The sequence below is a fragment of the Musa acuminata genome, chromosome BXJ2-1 (assembly GCF_036884655.1).
Source record: "Musa acuminata AAA Group cultivar baxijiao chromosome BXJ2-1, Cavendish_Baxijiao_AAA, whole genome shotgun sequence".
In the NCBI taxonomy this organism is placed as follows: Eukaryota; Viridiplantae; Streptophyta; class Magnoliopsida; order Zingiberales; family Musaceae; genus Musa; species Musa acuminata.
In genome coordinates, this window is record NC_088338.1 from 14,550,648 (window position 1) to 14,567,406 (window position 16,759).

The window sequence follows — 16,759 nt, forward strand, 5'->3', positions numbered from 1 at the left end:
GTTTCCGGCGAACTTCCGTCGATCATCCGATGAACCCTCGGTGATGCTCCTGCGGACTTCCGGCAAACTCCTGGACTTTGCGACGATCCACTTGGCGAGTTCCGACGAGCTTCGCTTGGCAAGCTTCTGGACTTCTCGGATCTATTCTCGCAGAACCTCCGACGACCGTCCGAACTTCCGTCGAACTCTCGAACTCCCAACGTGATCATGAACTTGACTCCGGCGCAACTCCTGCTGCTTGTCTAACTTTCATCGTAGTTAATCCTGCACACACAAAACAAAAACTTTGATCGAGAAAATTAATCCTAAGCAATTAACCAAGTTGTCCGGCATGTCATTGGTCCCTCGACGCTTCGTCCGATTCTTCGGCGCATCATCCTTTCCTGCAGCCTATTGCCCAATCGGCCAGTTGACTCCGCAACTCCGATATCCTTGGTACAATACCCGCTCTTCTTGGCCCGATGCCCGAGTCCACGACCCGAAGCCTTCTGTCGATATGTCAACCGATCCACCGGCCCGACGTCCAATCTTCTGACATGTTCCTCCGGCACAACATGATGTTCCTGCTTTAATTGTCTCATCCTAATCGAAGCATCCTGCATCACTCAAAATGCAGATTAAATCATAAACATATATCAAGGAGTTTCATCATCAAAATACGAGATTCAACAGGAATCTGCGGGGAACACATCGGCGGGCGAACCCTGGCACACAAAATACTTCGCCAAGGTTACTACTGGCCGACCATGCGCCGGGATGCGAAGGCCCACGTGCAACAGTGTAGTTCGTGCCAAGAACACGCCCGCACACCCCGGCAGCCCGCGGTCCCGCTCACCCTCATCGACTGTGCATGGCCGTTCGCGCAATGGGGGCTGGACCTTCTCGGTCCTTTCCCCCCAACCTCGGGAAGTGGGTCGAGGCCGAACCACTGGCGATGATCACGAAGCGGCAAATAGAAAAGTTCATGTGGAAGAACCTGGTGACTCGATTCGGCTTGCCCAAAACCATCATCACAGACAACGGGTCCCAGTTCACCGGCAGAAGGTTCCGGGAGTTCTGCGCGAACCACGGAATCCAGCTAAGGTTCAGCTCGGTGGCCTACCCTCAGACGAACGGATTAGCAGAGGTGACCAATCAGTCCATTCTAGATGGGCTCAAAAGAAGAGTGTCCGCTGCCCGATCGGCTTGGACGGACGAACTCCCGAGCGTCTTATGGTTGCTACGCACCACTCCCAAGACCGCGATTGGAGAATCCCCCTACAGCCTCGCGTTCGGAACCGAAGCTGTCCTTCCGCCCGAGGTAGCCATTGCCACCCTTCGGATAGGAAGCTATGACGAGGAAGTCTCGAACGAAGGACTTCGAGCCACCCTCGACCTGCTGGAGGAGCAGCGTGCCGACGCACACTTAAAAGCCCTCTCTTATAAGAGAGCGGTCGCGAGGGTCTACAACCGAAAGGTACGACCCCGACCCATCAAACTGGGCGACCTAGTCCTCCGGAGGACCGAGGTCAGCGATCCGACCCGAGCGCGCGATAAGTTGGCTCCCAATTGGGAAGGCCCTTACCGGGTGACCGAAGTTGTCAGGGTCGGTACGTTTCGACTCGCGACGATGATGGGCCGCCCCTTGCCAAGGACTTGGAATGCGCAAAACCTCAAAAAGTTCTTCCCGTGAGCAGAGACTTGACTAAGAGACAGAATTGTATTGCAACATCAAAAGACACAAGCAGACAAATTGGGGAAAAAGACTGCGCTCATTCAAGAAACCCATTACATGTCAAAACTTCCAAGCGACAAGACAAACAAAGGAAAAGTACAGACACGACAACACTTATTCAGGAGCGTCGGGGCTATCGTCAAAAGGCACCTCCTCCAGCATGTCGACACCCATGTCCTTAGGAAAGGAGTCGAAGGGGTCTTCCGCGATCTCTAGGTCAGGGTAGCGCCCCTTAAAATGGGCAAGGGCAATCCGGTACCCGTATTCGTACAAGACCTGCCCAGTCCGAACAAGGCCAAGTTGAAAGCCCGAGGAAGCGTTGTAGTCCTCGATCAATTTCTTGTCCTTTTCCGGCCTTTGACGGACCTCGACGTTAAGGGCCTCGGAAGCCCCCCGTGCCTTGGCGCGCGCCTCTTCTAGGCGGTGGATCAACTCCAGTGAATCCGCCCGCGCCGAGCGAGCTTCGGCCACAGATGCCTTCAGATACATTTGAAGTTCCATACTTCGTGCCTCAAACGCCTAAAGTTCGGATCGAAGGCGCATTGTCTCCGCATCCAAATCCGCGACGCGCTGCTCAGCCGCCGCGACCGCCTCGGGACCCCCCCCCGGCGCGGAGCTCGTCCACCTGTTTCCGGAGCTCGGCGTTACGACCACTCAAGGCGGCGATGACTCGCCCCGCGTCACGAACGCGGTCCATCAGCGCTGCGGCGTAATGATTGCCCTGCAGACAAACGAGTCAAAAAACTATCCGGGCACACGTAAGTAAAGGAGCGGGATAACACTCACCCATAGCAGCGACTTAGCAGACTTGCCGAGGAGGACCTCGGAGGGCAACGTATACAAATCCCGAGCTATGTCGGGATGAAGCCCCCCGCGGACAAACTCGGCGGCCGAATCCCCCTCGGCCGACACCCGGCTGCCCCGGGTGAGGCCCAGCCAGCGGGCCACCAGTGGATCGGAAGCCTCGCCCCGTGGGAGACTGCCCACCACCCGCATCTGGTAGGGTTCATCCTCCCTCCCGGTCGGCAGACAACAAAGGTCGCGGACGGAGGGCCCTCGGGGAGCCTCCACCGCGGCATCCCTACTAGTACCCGCTTCGCATCTCCCGGGGCTCCCCCCGGCGTGGCCCGCCGGTGCAGTGATGACCCCTGCCGTCTGGACCGCGACCTCTCCAGAGACCTCCCCCGAGGAAACCCTCGCCCTCTTCCGTGGGAGACCGGCCTCGACGTCCACCGGGGTCTCCCTCGAACCAACCCTTGCCGCGGCCGGCGAACGGGACGATGCGGCCGACGAAGTCTTCCTCCCGCGCACGGTAGTGAGGTTCACCATCTCTGCGCGAAAAAACCGAACTCAGTCAGAACGCCGAAAAACATGAGGACCTGCCACTACCCTCTTTAAGGCATACCTCGAGGCACCGGGCTAAGACCCGCCTCGACCAACCACTCCTCGGACATACTCCGAATGGCTTTTGAGGATGGGAGGATTTCTTTAAGCCTTCGGAGCTCTCGGCGCTCCACGTCGTCCAAAGCCGGGGTTGCATTGTCTATCGTGCGCGCCGCCCACCGGACCCCGAACCCCTAGTCCTCTGAGCGGCTGACGAAAAAGAAACGCTCCTTCCACCCCTTATTACTAGAGGGAGCCCTGCTAACTCGAAAGCCCGCTCGGGCGGACAGATAGTAGCCCCCCGACCCCTTGGAAAGGCGAAAGCAAGAAAGAAAGAGAGACAGGGTCGGGGCGATATTGGCATAATGACATTCCCCCAGGAACGCCACGATGTAGCGCTAGGAGTTGGGCGACATCTGAGACGATGAGATGCGCCACCGTGAAATACAAGAGGTTATGAGGGGGTGCAGGGGGAGGCGCAGCCCGGCCTCAAAAGCATCAATGGTGAGGGCGAAACCCCTCGGAATTGGGTCGTACGACCGTTGGCCCGGTTCAGGTGCCAAGAGAACAAACTCCTCCGGGATGCTGTAGAGATCCCAAAGGCGACTAAGCAATGACTCGCTCACAGTTGAGTCATGGTCGTGTGGCCACATCAGGGCTTCGAGGGCCCGGGCCGCTTTTTCATCGGATGACGAACTTGGATTCGACACTACCACCATTCTTCTGGCTCTAGCCGAAGAAGAGGAAGAAGAGAAGGAGGAAGAAGACACCATCATTACTGACCTTTAGTAAGAAGAGGAGAACGATCGATGCAAACGAAATAGTGGAGTCCGAAGCAGCGAAGTCGGAATAGATAAGGAGACCCTCAGGGGGCTTGCCCCACGCTACTTATAAACAGGCCACATCCCGCCAAAACAGCGACCCTTCCTCTCCGAAAGTGCGCTGCGAAGACGCAAACGTCACCTCGCCATAAATATAGCCTGACGTGGCAGCTAACGGCAGCGCGGTGCAAAGTACGGAGGCGCTAATCATATCAGTCTCGAAAGCCGGCGACTCCCGAAAGGGGCGGCCCTTTGACCTTCCCCAGGGAAAAAGCAACCTGATCGCCCGCGCCCGCGGTTGAATGATCAATAGCTGACCAAAACAAAGTTGTTCCTCGGCTACATGATGCCCGAGGCCACACCCTCGGCCGCATAATGCCCGAGACCACCTCCTCGGCCACGTAACGCCCGAGGCCACTTCCTCGGCCGCATAATGCCTGAGGCCACCTCCTCGGCCGCATAACGCCCGAGGCCACTTCCTCGGCCGCATAATGCCCGAGGCCACCTCCTCGGTCGCGTAACGCCCGAGGCCACTTCCTCGGTCGCATAATGCCCGAGGCCACTTCCTTGGCCGCATAATGCCCGAGACCACACCCGCGCGGTCTGTCCGCCCGCGTCGTGCTACTCGGCCGCATGACCATCGCAGCCACACCCGCGCGGTTTGTCTGCCCGCGTCGTGCTACTCGGTCGCATGACCATCGCAGCCACACCCGCGCAGTCTGTCCGCCTGCGTCGTGCTACTCGGCTGTATGACCATCGCGACCACGCCTACGCGGTCTGCCTGTCTGCATCGTGATCCTCGGCCGCATAATGCCCGAGACCACACCTGCGCGGCCAGCCCGCCTGCGTCGTGCTCCTTGGCCCCATGTTCCCGAGACACACCTGCGCGGCCAGCCCGCCTGCGTTGTGCTCCCTGGCTCCATGTTCCCGAGACACACCTGCGCGGCCCGCCCGCCTGCGTTGTGCTCCTTGGCTCCATGCTCCTGAGACACGCCCGCGCGGCCAGCTCGCTTGCGTTGTGCTCCTCGGCTGCATAATGCTCGAGACCACCATCGCGGCCAGCCCCCTGCGTCCTCCTCCTCGGCTCTATACTCCCACTTGCCCGCTCTAGACGAGCTCGACCTCACGTCGCCTGAGACTGCTGCAAACACCAAGGGACAAAGCCATGCCTCGGACTCCCCCCAATAGCAAAAACCGACGCATAGCTTCTTCCGGGGGGGAATATGATAGGGGTAATAATGCCTCAAGACTCCCCCCAATAGCAAAAACATATATGTTTGAAAACTATATATGTGCCTGCACAACATTCTTTTTTACTTCAATTTCTACTCTATATGGTTTGAGGCCTACCTTACCAAAGAATACTCATCCAAAGCTTGATGAGCTGCTGCACAAGTGTTGGCAACAAGATCCAACTGCCAGGCCTGACTTCTCAGAAATATTGGAGATACTACAGCTTATTGCTAAAGAGGTTCATCATCTAAGCCTAGGATTCTGTTCCTAAATTCCAAAACTTCTTTGACATGATGGTTTTGAAACTATCAAACAGGTCGAAGATGAATCCGATGACTGCCGTAAGGATAAGTCATCAGGTGGATTTCTTTCTGTTCTACGACGTGGCCACTGAAACTTCATTTGATCAAAATGTAGGTACGATCTCATCACCGGCAATTTCCAGCCATAGATAGAGATAGTACCTTAAAACTGTACAGTGTTCAAATTTCATGGCTTGTTTTTCCTGGTTCTTAATTTTTATGCTTTTAATTCTTTTCTCTGTGTTTTTGTTATTTGTTACCACTTCGTAAGGTGGAATTTGCATTACCCGGGATCCCAGAGCAATCTCCGGCAGCGACGGACACGGAGCAGCACGTGCCCAAGAACAAGATACGATCCCCGATATCCTCCAGTTCCACGGCCACCGCCGGCCTGCCTGTGTCGCCAGGGTCGAACCTGAAGACACGGGTGCTGTCGACGATCTTTCCATCTGCAGTCGTCTTGTTACAGTGGGAAGCCAAGTAATTTTTGTCGATCATCGTCGCCCTCCCCGGCGGGCCTGGGTCGACGTCGAAGACTGCTAAGTAATTTTTGTCATTGTAGACAGCGCACAACCTCCGCTCGCCGTAGGGCACGACGTCAGTCAGGTTGAACACCTGCGGCACTCCTGGGAAAATCCAATGGAGATCATCGAAAGGTTCGTTGACGTTGTCCTTCCACGATCTGTCCCCTGGGCGGCAGGTAAAGCAGCGCTTGTATATGCCGTCGAGGAAGACGATTGCCACGAAGTCCCGGTCGAGGGTAGGGTCGGAGGACAAGACGGCCTTGTCGACGATGGCGTTGGACTCGACCGTAATGTTGGGGTAGTCCGTTTTGATGAAGTAAGATCCGATGCCGTCCTCCGATTGGTAGAACAAGAACAGTCCGCGTGATTGGAGGGTGGAGAGTGGGGGAAGAGGAATGTCTTCGGCGGTGACGGGGTTGAAGAGGGAGACCGCGGAGGTGGCTTCGGAGATGAGGACGAGCCACCCGTAAGAGGAGCCGATGCAATACATGCTGGTGGTGTGAGGTAGGCGGCGCATGCTTCCATTAAAGGCGTTGGCGAGGCAGAAGGCGGAACTGTTTCTTGGTTCCGGGGTAGAGAGGTAGAGGAGGAAGGGGAGCTGAGCGGGGAGGTGACGGGGCCGGGGGGGGGACGGCGGAACGCCAACACTTGCAGACGGCGCGGAAGCGGATGTAGTCGGAGGCGCTTCTCAAGAAATGGGAGGTGAGCTTGACGAGATGCTGGCGAAGCCCTGTCCACATAGGTATTCTTGGGACATGGTCGGCCATTGTGCGTCCCCTCTTTCTCACTCTCTCTACCTCTATCTAGATGATGTCCGCCTCAGCATCTTGACGGCATCCAACGGCTTTGTTATTTTTACGGTTATGGAACAGTTGAGATATGGTACGGAGAGCTGCGGCGGGGGAGCGGGAGGAAAATTAAGTATAAGTTTAATTTTCTATAAAATAATGGTCATATAAATTATCATATTCATAATATATTTTAGAAAATATATTTCAAATGATATGATTTTTATGAGCTTGGCATAAAGTTAATGTTAATGTATACATTACATAAGCATACAAATATATAAATTACAATGGAAATATATTATGTGCATGCATATATAACGACGTATGATGTGAGTGTGTACGATATTTTCTATAATGTGTAGTGTGGAAGTACACAGATATGTTATGATTGTTAAATCTCAGATTTTGATGATAAAAATAATTGATGAAGTTATGATCTAATGAGTGTTTGAGTGACACATGACTAACTTCGATCATGGAAAGATAAATCAATTGAAGTAAGAGAATCAAACGTTGGGCCGGAATGGATCATGTCAGAAGATTGGACGTCGGGCCAAAGGATTGGTCGTCATGCCGGAAGATAAACTTCGTGCCGTGAGTTCGGGCATCGGGCTAGAAGGATCGGACATTGCCCATAGAATATTAGATATTGCAGGAGGTCAACATGCTAATAAATCGAACAATACCCCGAAAGAAAGGATGATGCACCAAAGGTTCAGACGAAGTACCAAATGAACTAATGACATACTGGACAACACATAATTCATGTTTATAATTGGTTGTATCTTGATCGAAGTAGTTTAGGTCTTAATTGAGTTAGTTTTGGGTGTAACTATGCGAACTCAATTAGGGGCTCGTTGGGCCTGAATCGAGGTTGATTTAGGCCTATTGGAAGGCCCATTTAGTGACCTATAGTTGGGTTAGGCGGTGGCACCACTAGACCAGGTGGTAGAACCACCTATGAGCTGGAACGTACGAAGTGTACAGCTCCGGAAGACCCAACGGTGGTATCGTAGTGTTAAGCGGTGGTATCACCGAAACTAGCAATGGTATTGCCCAAACACAGTCTCCCAAACTGTGTTAGGCGATGGTACCACCCAAACTAGGTGGTGGTACCATCGGTGCACAGGGTGGTAGGCGATGGTCCCACCCAATGCAAATAGTGGTACCGACGATCCCGAAAACCCTTGGATTCAAATTTTTGGCTCCATTTCTGAAGTCATTTGGAGTATATAAATACCCCACTTATTTTTGCTTAGTATAGCAAGAAAAAAAGTAGAAAGGAAAAAGAATTCTTGTAAGAAAAGAGTTTTAATCTATCTTGAATTGTTGAATCTCTTCCTTCTAGAATTAGAAGTCTTCTAAGGGAGGAGCGAGGTCTTTTGTAAAAGAAAGGTTCGAAAGTTCTCTCCTGAGCCTGTTGAAAGGAGAAAGGGTTATAACAAGGGTAGTTGATCTTTGCCCATTAAAAAGTGTAGAGAAATCTAGGGGTGATATCACATGCGCAGTGGAAGAATAGAAAATAAAAAAACCCAAATTTCCAAAAAAAGTGTTCGTCATTGTACGAAGATTGGTGCACAAAATTCACGAAATTGAAAACCACATGTGAGATAGTATTTTACCTGAGGAGATCATATATCCCTGAAATCCTACAGTCCTTGTTGGGAAATCTTGGGGGGTGACATCACATGCGTAGCGAAAGAATAGAAAACAAAACCCCCAATTTCCCAAAGATATGTTCATCATCGTGCAAAGATTGGTGCGCAAAAATCTGCGTAATTTAAAACTGTATAAATGAAAGATTGTGTTACCTAGGGAAATCATATATCCCTGAATCTCTGTAGATCTCTAGGAGAGGGTGAATGAGGTCAAACGTTCTCCTCTCTAGTGGTGATTCACATAGTAGGGCTGCGACAATACTCCTAAAAACTTATAGAACCCCAGAGAAATTCTATATAGATTGATCTTTGAGGGGGATCAACCCTTGGAACGCTATAGTGGTTCCACCCTCCTAGAAGTTGGTCAAATGACTACAATTGTAGATAGATCTTATTCTCGAAGAGATGGAGGTTACATGATTATATGGGGCTCCAAACCCTAGCCCTAGGGGTTGCTTCCTAAGTGAGTTCTCCCTTTTGCCCTCAACCCTAGTTGACTGGTCTAGTAAAAGGGGGGCAGTGGCTAGGAAGCCCAAAGGTCCAAATATAAATCATAGCCACTCTACTATATAGGATAGAGATGGCTAGGTGGGGTTTATTATAATTTCATAGGTTTTTTGTTAGCTACTTCTTGGTTGAGTAGGACCCAACCCTGCCAGGGTCCTATCAAACTTGCCCTCTTCAAATTAGCCTTGTCCTTGAGGTTCCATGAACTTAAGGAATTGAGTTTGCTAGTTATAAGTGCCCAACAAACCAATCACATGTGATAGGGGTAATAATGGCGACATGACGTGTCACGAAGTCGGTCTCACCTGGGCGCCACTCTATCCGAGGAGGAGGGCAATAACGCTGACTCGACACGCGCTGATATCATCCGCTCTCAAGCAACGACTTCTGACCCCGCGCGCTTGACCGAGGCAGAGGAGGACGATGACCGACCCTCGCTCATACCCTGCGGCAGTCCGGTTCTCCACGCAACGACAATAGCAATGTCAAACGCCATCAGAGGTACGATCCTGCCTCCCGCAGGCAGGCACATCAGGTAACGCTAAACTACCCTATAAATACCCCCGAGTTCTAAACGAAACGGGAGGACACTTCTTCACGAGAAAAACTCCCTTCCACATCATCTGACTTGATCATCGGAGGGGTCGGGCCGAGCTTCCGACCCGACCTGTGTGCAAGAACGAAGGCGAGGTCGCACCTTCCCGATGCAGCGGTGAGGCTTCACCCCCACGTTACATTCCATCCGGACCACCGTGACCGGCCACCACGGTTGCCCCGAGGAGCGCCGCACCGGATCCCCGCACATTCGGATCCAAACCAAGCTGCGTTAGCCCCGAGACCACGGCATACAGTTGTTTCCCGTAACATTTTGACGCTAGAGGAAGGGCCCGAATGTCGAGCGATCAGCAAATCCACTCTGGCGAACCCGCAGCCATGGGGTCGCGTCCGATCAACACCCCAGAAGAACATCCCCTGCAGGATGAACCCTGCGACGAGCGCCTTGCCACGACATCGGAGTGCTACTGGCGGCTGGTCAACGACCCGGGTTTGTCGCCGCCCGACGTCCCTGTTGGCCCGCCACCTGTTTCGCCTGAAGCCTTCCACGATCTCGCTCACCAAGTCCGAGCGCTGGCGGGCGTGATGCAAACTATCATCCCGCTCATCTCCTAGCCGACGCCCCCACATGCAACCCAGCCTTTGCAATAGCGTGAGCCCCCCGCCCGGACGCGTGCGCCACTCCCCGAGCGCCCAATTTCGCCTCGAAACCGAACGGCCCAGCTCGGAGACCAAGAGGCGGAAGGCACGTTAAGCCGCCCAGAGCCTGAGGTGCCACCAACTGACTCGACGAACGCCCTGCAAGCCCAGTTGCGCCTCTTCAATCAATGCCTCGATGAAGTACAACAGGAGGTTCGCAGGTCAAAGGGGGAGTTCGGGGCGGACGGATACCAAGGATCACCATTCTGTCACGGACTTAGTTGGTTTTGCCTAAGTCGTGCGGCACCCTTGCGTGTCCGTCCGCAAAGGTCAACCTCCCCGAAGACTCCCATTGTCCCTTAGGACCAACAAGAGAGAGAACGGGCTAGAGAGAACGGCTCAATCGGGATCCACAAGCAAACATCTCCGAAAAACACTTCATAGACAATGCAAATTACAAACAGACTTTACAAGCTCTGAATAGTGGCACAACAAAGGGTAAAATGGTCATTACAGACCGAAGATCTCTCGTACGTGTCCACATGACACAACCTTTATTTACAAGCCTAAAGAGGCCACCAACCCAACTAAAATGGGACTATTAAGCCTTCGGCCGCCCCTGTACATGTTGTACAAGGCATGATCATGCCAAAAGACATGGACATACATAAGCATTACATCAAACACCTTGTTTAGAAGTTTGTCCGTGACATTCTCCCCCACTTATTCCTTCGACGTCCTCGTTGAAGCCTTTGTCGACACTGCAACTCCTCGCCTTTGCTGAGTCTTCATTCTTCTGCTCCAGCTACAATGCGCCTCTTGGCTCCTTGCTGCTCTCTGCTGCTGTTTTTGAGTAGTTGAACCTTTGATCCGTCATGCTGCTTCAACTCACCAATGACTCTGACTCTAGTGTGGGGTTGGCTGAGTTGTGTTGATCCTTGTTGATTCCTGCCGATCCCCCAAATGAAGGAAAATACCATCCTTACTGCGCCAGTCTCTCGAATTTCTCATGCTGCTAGAACTGGTTGGATGCTTGTTGGAGCTTTAACGAGCATCATCTCGCAAACTTCTGAAGTTTTGGGTCCTTCCTCCACAAAATCTACTCATTGACTCTTCTTTCACTTAGTTGTCACATCCAAGTAGGTTCGCATCACTTTCGCTTTCGATTGGCATTTCGTTAGGAAATGAAGCGGACAATCTACTCTCAGTAGCACTGATCACCGTTGGTGAGGATTTGATAACTATTGTCTTCCATTATCTTCGAAAGGTCTTTGAACTTGTGCAGAGCTCATCTGCTGGATAGATAAGAGAATTGGGGTACTCGGTTTCGCCCATTCTCTTGAGAGTTGAGAAGGCAAAGGTTACTTGACTTCGCCCGCTTCCTCGAGGTTGTACTCTATGCATCGAGCTGGTTACTGGTCTTCGCCTGCTCTTTGCTCACACTTCTAAAGCACTTGAAGTGTTTGCACTCCTTGCGTTGAGTTAGTTACTGTGATTCACCTTATCAATGCCATTGAACTTCTGGAATGCAGGAAGTTTTCACCCCAACTTGGAGTAATTCTCTCATAGGTTTGGTCGCCTCTGGGATTGTATCGTCTTCTCCATCAACCCTGCCGCCTACTCCTCTGAGTAGCAAAGGTACAGCACCACGTACTGCCTGCTTTGTTCCTTGGTTATGCACTCTTGCATGACCCGAAGTCCTTCACTTTCGGCTATCTTTGATGAGAAGCACATTGACACCGGTCTTACGAAGTTCTTCGCCCTCTGCCATTCAGCCTTGTCTCAATACTTAGAGATTGCCTCTGCATTCTCCACCTCCTTGGCCCCTTTCACGACCAAGCGCTCTCCCTCCATGAGAGCAAGGGATCAATGACTTTCACGAAAGTCCCACCTCTACGGTACCATGGCGCTGCCATGCCCATGGCCCTACTATCCGTCGCCTCGCATCTGCATCCCTTTTCTTCACGATCAGTAGATATGTCTCCGTGGCACTCCTCTGAGTCCACCTCCATTCTAACTGATGCTTGATTTTGGGTAGCTAAGTCCCTCTGGACTCGTCGTCGCTTCCTCGCCCCTTTCGACCCCCTGCTTCAACACCTCTGTGTTCTCCAAGCAGTCCGTTTGGTCGATGGAAAGACAGACTGCAACTCCCATGCATGGCCTCTGCCATCACGTTGTAGGGTTTGCACCGATTCTGTTCTCCTTAGCTTCCTTGGTAGCAACGTTCGCTTACTCGGCCTTGTCCTTTGACTTGCCGGGCTCCCTTAAGCGAATATGAGCTCTGGAGCAGTCCAACTCTCCAACTGCTTCGATCATACCTCTGCATGATCAAGTTCCTCCCATGGAACTCACTGGTACTTGCATTCGAACTTTTCCCTTGGTGGAACCCAGCCCCCATATGCTGATGATCAAGGTTTTCATCCGATGCAAAATTCGATGCACGCACGGGAGACCCGCCTCTGCGGTACCATGGCCTTCACTCCTTGAATCCATAGCCCTTCTTGCCGTCGTGTTGTTCACCGAAGTGGAGCTCCCAGTAGCTCCCGATCATACCTCCATATGATCTAGTCCCTCCCGGGACTGAGTCGTGTGTATCGCATTGCCACGAACTGTTCCACCACGATCCGTTGCACCATGTCGCCTCCTGGTGACATCTCCATTGCATTCTGATCCTTGTGGAATAAACTCGAATTGTTAACCCTCCACCTTCGATTTTGTTCGCTCCTTTGGCAATCGACCTTCATCCACCCACTCTTGGGTCACACCTAGATGAAGCACCGCTCTAGGACAGTCCGTCGCCTAGTAGCTCCCGAAGTCCACCGACTTCACTGTAATTTGTGCACCATTGTCTGGATCCTGGGCCTCTGCCCCTACCAGCACAATCTCCGCTGCGCACTGCTTCCTTCATAGCAACTCAAATGGCAACACTGTGGCATATTCTTCAAGAGTACCCGCCTCTGCGTCCTCTTGCCCCGTGCTAAGGCCTTTTGAACCCAACTTCGCCTCCGCAAATTGAGTCGCCTTAGTTCCTCCATCAAATGCTCCTCCGAGATAAGGTGCATGTGCCCAGAAGCTCCCTTCGTCTTTGGCACCATGCAAGATGAGTCTGCTTCGTTAGAAAGAAGGACCCATGGAACAACATGATCCTACTCTTGCCTCTGCAAGAGTTCATGTCCTTGACCTCTGTCTAAGAAAAGCACCGTGCCTTTGCTCCATGTTCCAACTTCTATGCTGGCTCCCTTCATGCGGCTTGGGTACTTCGCCAAGTTACACCCAAGTTCCTTCGCTCCTCGTTTTTGCATTGAGTCGATGGTGGCCCTCACGCCCACCATTCCACAGGTCAGCCCTCCCTTGAGTTCGATCTCCACATTGACTCCAAGTGTGCCTTCATTTAAGTTGCTTTGGGTCGCTCCCCCACTTGATCTCGCAATGCATCCACCAATGCATTCTCTCAAGCGAGATCATGCGACGACTCCTCGCCGCTTGCTCAGTCCATCGAGCTTCGTGGAGTTGTTGTTTGTTGAGGTACTCCTCCTCAACATGTGAGGTTCGTCTCACATGATTCTCCCTCTGGAGAGCCGGGACTTATCCCTCCTGGATAACTATCCCGTTGGAGCAACATCTCTCTTCGTTTGGGAGACCATTATCCCCTTGGACTACTCCGATCTGCTGAACAAACTGTGCATTGTTCTGCCTCCTGCAAACGCACTTGCTAGATTGCGACTCCCCGTCAATACAGACCCCGCTGCACCCCTCAAGGCCTAGCAACATGCTGGACTCGTTGCACACTTCAGCCTCCTACGGACGTATCCTTCACATGCCGAAGAGAAAGTTTCAATGCTCTATGGCGTCGAGTTTCGGTCGCCTTGGGATGGCCACGAACATTCCATCGTCCGCATACAAGCCCATGCATGAGTACCAAATTCTTCGAGTTAGCAATTCCCCTCACCTCTGTGAGCTTTGCATAACTCTTTTGGTCGTTGAGCAACTCATTCCACCTTGGATGGTCTCATCCTTTACCAAGCGCCTTGCTTGCCTTGAGCACCATTAAGTATAGTTGTCAATGTTGAGCAGTAGCTCAAACTCAGCCATCCTAACCTTTGTGCGCTCCACATTCTTCCAAGCTTGTCTGTTCTTGTGGTGCCTCTTGCGCGAAGGGTTGGCCATTCCTCTGAATGCCAATCTCATATGCCCGCTCCTCCGAGCGACTCCTTTTCCCTACATCTCCATGCCCGTTTTCCCCCAAACAGTCGCGCGTGTGCTGACTGCCCTCAACGCAGCCCCACTAGGTCCCCCACGTTTGCATGCTAAGTGTTTCTATGAGTGCTTGTCCCGCTTTGATACCATCTGTCACAGACTTAGCTGGTTTTGCCTAAGTCGTGCGACACCCTTGCGTGTCCGTCCGCAAAGGTCAACCTCCCCGAAGACTCCCATTGTCCCTTAGGACCAACAAGAGAGAGAACGAGCTAGAGAGAAGGCTCAATCAGGATCCACAAGCAAACATCTCCGAAAAACACTTCATAGACAATGCAAATTACAAACAGACTTTACAAGCTCTGAATAGTGGCACAATAAAGGATAAAATGGTCCATTACAGACCGAAGATCTCTCGCACGTGTCCACATGACACAACCTTTATTTACAAGCCTAAAGAGGCCACCAACCCAACTAAAATGGGACTATTAAGCCTTCGGCCGCCCCTTTACATGTTGTACAAGGCATGAACATGCCAAAAGACACGGACATACATAAGCATTACATCAAACACCTTGTTTAGAAGTTTGTCCGTGACAGTTCGCACCCGAAATACAAGATCAAGTGATTCCACCACACTTCCGGCTCCCATCCCTGGACGCCTATGACGGCGCCGCTGACCCCGCGGATCACGTGGCCGTGTTTCGCGCCCAAATGGCACTATATGGGACTTCTGACGCCTTGATGTGCAAGGCGTTCCCAACGACCCTAAGGGGACCGGCCCGCGCATGGTACAGCGGCCTGAAGACCGGGACCATCTCTTCCTTCGACCAGCTCGCTCGAGACTTCAAGCTCAACTTCCTGGCCTACGCCCGTCCGAAGCCGTCCGTGGCGTTGCTCCTCGGACTCCACCAAAGGGAGGACGAGCCCCTCTCCCACTTCGTAAACCATTTTACGACGCAGATCCGAGGACTCTCAGACGCTCACCCTTCTCTATTGATGCAGGCGTTCATGATAGGCCTGCGGCCCTCCAGGTTCTTCTGGTCTCTGGTGGAGCGGCCCCCCACGACTGTCACGACCCGGATCTGATGAGCTAACTGGCCAATAACTCCATTTTGGTCCTTGCAACCACGGACCAAAATGCTTAAGCCGGAGGTAACGTAGTACACTCATCAGGCCCTTATAAGCTAATCATATACATTCCCCACTTCCGATGTGGGACTAATAGGATATTACACTATCCCCAACCCAATTAACTTGACGTCCTCGTCAAGGCCTGACATATCCCAGATCGAACCCTAGCATAGTGCATGTGAGGTTTAACTCAGTGGTGGCTCCACGCCGTGACGAGTTCTCTGACTCCATCCACGGGTAGCCCTTTCCTACTGCAGCCCTCTCACCCTGCCCTAATGCTAGGTCGGCTCTGATACCAAATGTCACGACCCGGATCTGATGAGCTAACTGGCCAATAACTCCATTTTGGTCCTTGCAACCACGGACCAAAATGCTTAAGCCGGAGGTAACGTAGTACACTCATCAGGCCCTTATAAGCTAATCATATACATTCCCCACTTCCGATGTGGGACTAATAGGATATTACACTATCCTCTGTCACACCCCTAAAAATATCCATGATATTTAAAATCTTTCGTCACAACTAACCCAGGATCCAAACACACATTTGAGGTCACTAAGAAAACATTCAAATCAAAAATTTCGCTTCTATAATCTACCAATTCATATCCCTGTGCAATTCATAAACATAGCACACATCACTCGAAAATTTATACCATCTGAACCCGACTCATCAAAATAAAAACCACAATATAAGTCCACAAGTGGGGAAATCTATGCAGTCACCACAATCATCGATTTACCATAAGTTCATATCATTACACAAATTTAATTTAACATTCCAAAACCCTATACATGAGGGATCCTTTAACTTACACAAAATCCACAGGTTTAGATTCATAGTCACATTTCATTAGATGCAAGGTAGCTTATACACAACTACATATATGCTAACAAAAGTTCTGCCCAACGTCTTCTAAACTTTCCACTGCCTCAGCCCATTCTTAACATTTAAGCAAGCGATACGCTATCCTGAAAAATTTATCAACAAACGGGGTGAGCATAAAGAGCTCAGCAAGTGACTAACATATCCATATCAAAATAGTACAATTTCCAAAGAGATACAGTATCAAAACACAAAAGCAGAATATACGATTTCGTATACATAATATCATTAGGAGCAGAATCATAATTGTCCTTTTTAATCATACATATTTGGTTCCTAACAGATGGGGCATAGAGTAATTGGAGCATATCAGAAACAAAGGAAACATATCGGAGCTTATCAATGGCATATAAAATGTTCCAGAACACATCAACGATCTATGGAACATTACGAAGCAAACTCAATAGTGAATGAAGCA

The 16,759-nt window shown here is 51.5% G+C and overlaps 2 protein-coding genes across 2 annotated transcripts; one reads left to right on the top strand and one right to left on the bottom strand.

The window, feature by feature from the left end:
- Window positions 1–5,702: 5,702 nt before the first annotated feature.
- LOC135598209 (uncharacterized) lies at window positions 5,703–6,494 on the bottom strand. Its single transcript, XM_065091750.1, has one exon. The coding sequence runs from the start codon at window positions 6,492–6,494 to the stop codon at window positions 5,703–5,705; it is 792 nt and encodes a 263-aa protein (XP_064947822.1).
- Window positions 6,495–15,035: 8,541 nt separating this feature from the next.
- LOC135598210 (uncharacterized) lies at window positions 15,036–15,410 on the top strand. Its single transcript, XM_065091751.1, has one exon. It carries the CDS (start codon window positions 15,036–15,038, stop codon window positions 15,408–15,410), a length of 375 nt encoding a protein of 124 aa, XP_064947823.1.
- Window positions 15,411–16,759: the final 1,349 nt, after the last annotated feature.